This window comes from Octopus bimaculoides, chromosome 21 (assembly GCF_001194135.2).
Source record: "Octopus bimaculoides isolate UCB-OBI-ISO-001 chromosome 21, ASM119413v2, whole genome shotgun sequence".
Lineage (NCBI taxonomy): Eukaryota > Metazoa > Mollusca > Cephalopoda > Octopoda > Octopodidae > Octopus > Octopus bimaculoides.
This window is the reverse complement of record NC_069001.1, coordinates 8,389,448-8,397,694: the sequence shown is the minus strand read 5'-3', so window position 1 is coordinate 8,397,694 and position 8,247 is coordinate 8,389,448. Positions and strand designations below refer to the sequence as shown.

The following is an 8,247-nucleotide window of genomic DNA, read 5'->3' as shown; positions in this document are numbered from 1 at the left end:
GGGATAGGAATAGACTTTGATAAACAGTGACTTTGGCAGACTGAAATTAAGATATAAAAGATTATATACATTTCCATGAAGTCTAATATCAACAAATAAACTTTGTACTCAACAAACTCTGCTCCTCAACTCTCTCTCTCTCTCTCTCTCAGTATATGTCTGTATATGTCTGTGCATTTGTTGTATGCATATATGTATTTTTAAATCTATACATGAATAAGCATGTGGGTGTGTGTGTGTGTGTGTGTGTGTGTGCAGGTACATATATATATGCACATGCACACACACAAAAATATCTCAAATAAATCCAACTAGTGGTTTTGTAAAGACTACCTGAAATGATTGTGTGTGTGTGTGTGTGTGTGTGTGTGCGTGCGTGCGTGCAAACATGTATTAAGAGAGAGACAGAGAGTGAACCACACAGACACATAATCAGTGAAAATTACACACACACACACAAACAGAACAAATTATACATCGATTTACATATATGCACAGTTATGCCAAAAATAAAATTATAACAAGATTGTAAACAACTACTCATTAGTTAGAACTGATGTTCTCAGCAGGTGTAGCAGATAAATGCGTGTGTGTGTGTGTGTGTGTGTGTGTGTGTGTGTACATACATACATAGAGAGAGAGGAAGAGAGAGTATTTCTTCCATTTTCCCATTATTCCCTTCAATAAACTATCTCCACTCCACTTTAAATGACCCTTTTTGAACACATCAATGACCATCTACCTCCGCAGCCACCAGAACAGGTGTTCTGACAGACTATCTGATCCCTATCAATTGGATTATTGCAACTTTAGATAGCACCACTTCAAATCTGAAACAGCAGAGTTACGCCAGTTGGAGAGAGAGAGAGAGAAAGAGAGAGTGTGTGTGTGTCTATGTAGTTACTCAGCCTGCTAAAAATAACAGACAAATCTTCCTTAAATCATGCCTTAACTGTCATAAAGAAGCAGAAGGTTTGATACTGTTGAGTGGCATCTTGTATGTCTTCTACTATAGCCTTGAAGTGAGCCAAGGCTTTCAAGTCAATTAGGGTAAATAAGAAGCCATACAAATCTAAGTGGTTGGGTGGTAAATGTAATCTGCTCTTGGATGTATTATTAATCTGCCACATGATTTAATACATTCACCTGGCCCTTGAATACCTAAAGTGAAATAGGTTGTTCTTTCTCTCTTTCTCTTTTTTTTTTCTTTAATGATTCAGTTAGAGGTGGAAAGGTAGTGCTCATGACTTTTTGTAGGGTTTTTTTTTTTTACTTGTTTAAAACTTTCACCAGTATACAAGGGGGTGCTGAGAAGTTCCTGGCTTTAAGGATATTGTGAAAGACCTGGTTGGAGACCCAAACTTGTATATGATCCATTTATTTACATTTTATCTAAATAATTATTAAACACACATACACAAAGGCCACACCTTCTTTCACATAACTCAAACCTAATTGCCTGAAGGATATGCTAAAATTGAAAGTACATAATTTAATGCACTGATAGTCTCATTAATAAAACAGATTAATGAGTAAATAATTAAATTAACAGAATCAATAACATTGACGTGGTGTTTGTTTGTCAGTGATATCTAAAGATTATTTCTTCAAACACAAGTCATCCATATTTTTGGAGGTCTAACCTCTTTACAGTTCAATATGAAGCCTCAATTTTACACTCCCTAAAGTCTCATCTGACTATCTTATTTCTTCTCTTTCATTACACCTACAATCAACCCTGATTATATCTAGCAATCTCCTTCCTAGAAATCGTCTTATAAGAGCACCATTCTATACCAAAACTTAACTCCCTAGGATTTCAGATATTCTTTATTCTATAGCTAGCACAGTTTCAACTGAAAACATCATTTTATCATTCATCACTGCATACAGCATGAAATATATATATGTTCATTACCACACAGTACTTGATTTAGACTTGATGAAGCCCTAAACAATATAAAGCTTGTTAAAAAATTATACCAGAAGGTATTACAAAAATTGAAAACATAAAAACCATTTAATTCTTTTGAGACTCATGTCCTAAACCAGTATTGGATATATAATATTGTTGAGAAGATTATTCTGGGATAAAACCAAAGATTAAATGAGATCATATTAAGGGATTGAACTGTTATGATTTCATATCTCCATGCACACTCTTCAAACCCACAATACCTGCTGCATGATCTAGTATATAAACACTTCATAAATATTAAATGTAACTCTCTGAGTGGTTGGCGTTAGGAAGGGCATCCAGCTGTAGAAACTCTGCCAAATCAGACTGGAGCCTGGTGTTGCCATCCGGTTTCACCAGTCCTCAGTCAAATCGTCCAACCCATGCTAGCATGGAAAGCGGACGTTAAACGATGATGATGATGATGATGATAGATATGTTAAAGACTTTGTTATATAAAGTGTGGTGATGGTTTGATAAATATCAACTGATATTAATTATATCATACACTATACAGTAAAAGACATAAAATATCATGAGTATATAAATATATTCAAGTTGTTAAATGATGATTGATCTAAATAAAACTTAAATGCAAGAAAAAATGTAATTAAGATGTGGCTTGTTATGATTTTTTAAATCTCATTAGACTCTCTTCAGATTCACAAAACACTCTCTGATTTAGATGCACAGAAATTTCATAAATAATCTGTTACACCAGAAGGTGGTGATGATTGAAGTATCAACCAATAATAATCATACAATTATACAATACACATCAAGTGGAATTTTAAGCAAATGCCTTCTACAACAGCCTCAGGCTGACCAAAGACCTTTTCAATGGATTTGGTAGACAAAAACTAAAAGAAGTCTGTCATGTGTGTGTGTGCGGAAGTGTTCTTGCTTCTTTGTTTATGCTTCCCACAATAGTTACAAATAAGTGTCCTGTCAGACAAGTGGTAGCTCTCATTGCCTGTCTTCAGTGCAAATACATCCAGGCAAAGAATATCTCAGTATATGATGTAATCTCGTATATGCAAATGTAAATATACAAGACAATGTTGTGATGATTACTTTGAGTTAGAATCTAGATTACGACAATACACGATCAGGAAGTTGGCTATTATGATTTTAAGTGCCCTTTAACTCTCTTCAGACCCTCTATACTTGTGTTATATATATTTCTTCATTTGGACACATACGTACCTTATAAATACTCTGTTTAGAAAGAAATGATGATCATATGGCAAGAAGCAATCAAAATTAATTAAACAATATACTATACAGCTCATTATTTCACATATATGTAAACTTTCAATATAAAGCTTAAAGTTGACATACAGAGGACAAACATATCATTACATTACATACCTTATCAGGCTTCCTCTGTTGATCCCGACTAGGGACTTGTTCATCAATTCGGTATTCACCAAGAGCAATAGCTTCTTTATAACTATATGCTTCTCCCTGAAAACACACACAAAAACACCCATGATGAATGACAGAAAGGGGTTTCCTCAACACTCCAGTGAATTAAAAGGTGGTTAAAAGATGGATCTCTGTGCAGAAAAGCATTAGTCGCTCATTAATACCAACAGTTTCTTCATAGACATGTTAGCTATTGACTGGAGATAGAATATGGCTGTCAGACAATGAGAATTCCTATGTGCGAATGTCAGACAATGAAAATACTTACAGGAGGCTGTCAGGCAATGAGAATACACCTACATGTAGATGTCAAGTAACAAAAATACCTACATGCGGATAGTAGGTAATAAGTATACCCTCGGGCAGATGTTAGGTAGTGAAGTTTCTATAGGAATTGGGAGAAGAGGAAACAAAAACCTCTGATGAAGACAGAGATTAGTTGTGGCAAGTTTTAGCTGTTGATGTTGTTATTGCTGTGTAGCTCTGGGTGATACCTGAAACAGCAGATCTGCAACTAAAGATGTTCCAGTGGTGATTATTCCGTCTCTTTTTTTTTTTTTTTTCTTCAGATACAGCACATCTAGGACTACATTATCAAGTGTACCCTTTCACTTTTTAAGATGGGAGGATGTCGTTTGAGGGAGATTGGGCTACTATTTCTAGCAGGTCAGACGACCACAGAGAAGCTCCTCTATTAAGGTCATGTATGATAGTAATAAGGAGATGGGGGATATGGTTCAATGGTTTATCAGAAGCTAGAAGCAGATATTGAGGATGGTAGAGGACTTGGTTATAATGAGAAGCATTTTCTTAAAGGAAAAGTCGTGAAATATTTTAATAAGCAAGCTAATGTGATTTACTAAGGGTTAGAAGGGAGCTCCTAGTGAATGGCAAATAGTCAGAGAATCTGTGTACCGATGGCAGGAAGAAAGAAATGTAAAGTTTGACATGGAATATGTATAAAGAGGATATTGTAATGACAAATGTTGATTTTATTGTGATTTAATCATGTGACCAAGGGAAGTAATAGCAAATTGTTATGCGCTTAGAATGTGTGTAAAAATCTAAGAGTGTGGCAGACTTCATGAGGGGAACATGGAGAGCTAAAGCACCATATTAACACTGTGACAGGTAACATGTGGGGTACAGAGCCAGAAAAAAAAAGGCAGACAAGTGAAATATATGACAGGAAAGCTGAAATGGACAACAGGCAATTCTATCTTTGACACACACACATACACACACATACACATACATATAAGATGGAACCAAATAATGAAAGAAAGAGACAGAGAGAGAGAGGTGTAGTAAGTGAGAGGGAAAGATGAGAGAGTGGAGATTAACCCTTTAGCATTCAGATTACTCTGTCAAATGTATACTTATTTATTCATATTGTTTTGAACTAATCAAGTAGTATCTTGTGGCTTTGGGGTTTCAATGATGTTATTGTTTACTTTCAGAATAACATGGCAAGGCAGGTGCAAGAGACTGGATCAGGCTGGTTTGAATATAAAACAGGTAGAATATTTGGGCTGGGTATTGTCGGTTTAAATGCTAAAGGGTTAAGAAAGAAGTGCACAAAGAGGTGGAATGAGGGTAAAACAAAGTATGAAATAATATACTACCCAATAAATAGAACAACAAAAACAACCAAATGATAATTCATCATCATCATCATCATCATCAAAGCGGGAGTAAACTGATGAGCATCTCATATTTGTTGGGCATTGCATATCTATGACTATCATCACCTAATGTGTCTGTCTCATTTCAAAATAGCAGGACATGATTCAATAGGGATTTCACTGCTGTTTCTAGCAGACCAATGACCATATAGAGGCTGCACTGTGCACATGCCATATTAATTTGACTGCTATAAGTTTCAAGTTAAAATGATGTCTCTAACTTGAAAATCATAAATCAATAAAAGAAGTACGGGTCATATATTGGAGCCCTGTCCATTCATTATATCCTTTTCTTATATATTGCTTGTGGCCTTGTGCTAATTTGAGATAATAATAATAATAATAATGGTTTCAAATTTCGTCAACCCCAGTACTTGGTTGGTATCTTATTTTAATGACTACAGAGGGATGGTGGAGGTGCAATGGCCCAGTGGTTACGGCAGCGGACGCATGGTCATAGGATCGCAGTTTTGATTCCCAAACCGGGCATTGTGAGTGTTTATTGAGCGAAAAACACCTAAAGCTCCATGAGGCTCCGGCAGGGGATGGTGGCGAACCCTGCTGTACTCTTTCACCACAACTTTCTCTCACTCTTACTTCTTGTTTCTGTTGTGCCTGTAATTCAAAGGGCCAGCCTTGTCACACTGTGTCACGCTGAATATCCCCGAGAACTACCTTAAGGGTACATGTGTCTGTGGAGTGCTCCAGCCACTTGCACGTTAATTTCACGAGCAGGTTGTTCCCGTGATCAGATCAACTGGAACCCTCGACGTCGTAAGCGACGGAGTGCCAACACACAGAGGGGTGAAGGGTGAAGTAGGCCTGAACAGGATTTATGAACTCAGAAAGTAAGGAACCAGGAGAAACACTACAAGGCATTTTGTTTGATGTTCTAATGATTCTGTCACTTCACTGTGATGATGATGATGATGAAGAGGAAGAGGGTTGAGGTGGTGACAGTGGTGATGGTGATAATGATGTTAAACTTACAAGAAACTGTGGTATTTAAAACAAGAACTAAGCTAAATGGTTGAAATCATAGAAACAAAAACAAAAGAAACAAACATGAATATTGAAACAAAGGAAACAAAGGTAAGGTTTGAATGCAAAGAAACAAAAGAAAGAAAGAAAGAAAACAAAAACTGTGAGACAAGGAAAAGGTAGTAGCAATAGTACATTCCAGAAGGTTACTTAGACTAACCATACAGTGACTGTTACAGAAATAAAATTCGCAACAAAAGAAGTGGAATAAAAAATAAAAACAGATTTGCATGCAAGATGCAGGACAACACAGTAATAATAATAATAACAATAATGATAATAATAATAATAATAATTCATTCTTTTATTGGCCACAAGGGCTAATATAAATCAAAACATTAAAAGACAACCAAGACGATATACAAAGGGTTTTGCAAAAATAAAATATAATAATAATAATAATAATAATAATAATAATAATTAATCCTTTCTACTGTAGATTCAAGGCCTGAAATTTGGGGGAAGGGATTATGTTGATTACATCGACCCCAGTATGTAACTGGTACTTATTTAATAGACCCCAAAAGGATGAAAGGCAAAATTGCAAAATTGACCTCGGTGGAATTTGAACTCAGAACATGACAATGCATGAAATACCGCCAAGTATTTCATCCCTTATATTGGCCACAAAAGCCAGAGATGTTGGGGGAGAATATGAAGACAAATAATAAAAACTATAGACTTATGTTATCTCAAGTAATGAAAAAGGTGAAAATCAAAAAAAAACAACAGATAACATTAAAATGCCACTAAGAAAAAGTTCCCAATGAGAACGAGAGATACCTTGGAAAAGTCAAGGGAAAACCCCACACATCTAAAAGATATAAACATCTGACAGCTTAAATATATCAACAGTACCCTCTCTTAGCTACTTGCCAGCTTTTCATAGTCACGTAATTAGAATAAGCCCATTTAGTTGTATCAGTTTTGCTGCTCATGCTCACCTTTCATAAAACACACTAAACAGCAGTAGTGTTCTCTATCTCTCTCTCTCCCCACTTATCTTACTCTTCAAGAGGGAGACAGCTACTTCTGGGAATTGGAAGCTGTACTTGCTTGCCACAACATAAATGTCACCCTATTTTTATAGTGGTGAGAAAAATAAAGCTCGATATACAAATTCTTAATATTTATAAGGCTACTACAACCCTGGTTGAGCAGAACTATTGATTAATGATATCAGTAGTTCTATGCCTGCTGGTTAAGAAAAAAGGGGAGTTTCTATGATTTCTGCAGGTCCTTCCAAGCTGGTGTGAATTATGTGGTTTATATTCAGTTTGGACATCTTCAACATAGATTGGTGCCTGTAACAAAAAAAAAACTAGGCAAGGAAGGATTTGCAGAGGCCAAGAGATCTGTAGAAGATCTGGGAGATAAAGCACAGTGAGAGTGACATGTGAAGGGAAGATAGCATGTACAAACAGGCTGGATAAAGGAGGGAGAGGAGGAGATATGCTGTCAGCTTCTTCTAAAGAGCAATGACAGTTATAGCCATGATAGAAGTAGAAAGAAAAAAATGAGGCATTTGTGAGCTAGTTGTTGAAGATGGCTTTCTTTTGGATATCTTCAAAGACACATGTAAAGAAGCAGCATTGTACTAAATATATGAGCAATACTCCAATTCAAGACATACATAGGTTCTATTAGGATTCAGCAAATGATCAAAGCTGAAGTATTTCCTGATCCTAAAGAAGTGTCTGAGCCTTTGCAATGAAGTTTTGGCAATATTTTACACATCTCTCTTTTCTCCTAGATTACCTATGCATCTCATCTACAGTAAGACCCTTTCCTTTCCAACCTTAGTTTCTCTACACCTGGCACAAAGCCACCTTCCTCAATACCGCATCCCCACTCTGTAAAGAGTTCTTGTCTAATGAGAGTTACTTGGTGATCCCACAGGTGCTGATGACTTGAGAAAAGCACTCAGTACACTCTGTAAAATGGTAGGAGTTAAGAAGGTTATCCAGCTGTAGAAACCATGCCAAAGCAGACACTGGAGACCAACACAGCCATCAGGCTAGTCAGGTCCCACTGATGCAGCCTAACCCATGGCAACATGAAACACAGATGTTAAATGATGATGATTGAGTGTGTGTGTGTGTGTTGCGTGTGTGCACCTTGTGTGTGTGTGTGGGG

General features: G+C 36.4%; 1 protein-coding gene across 9 annotated transcripts in view; it reads right to left on the bottom strand.

Annotated features, from left to right (window-relative positions):
• LOC106879297 (protein vav) overlaps positions 1–8,247 on the bottom strand; it is a 109,668-nt gene that overhangs the window by 20,085 nt on the left and 81,336 nt on the right. For all 9 annotated transcript variants that reach the window (XM_052975517.1, XM_052975516.1, XM_052975509.1 and 6 more), the window contains one exon: positions 3,329–3,424. In XM_052975517.1, the coding sequence (XP_052831477.1) occupies positions 3,329–3,424 (96 nt within the window). The remainder of the gene's footprint in view (positions 1–3,328; positions 3,425–8,247) is intronic.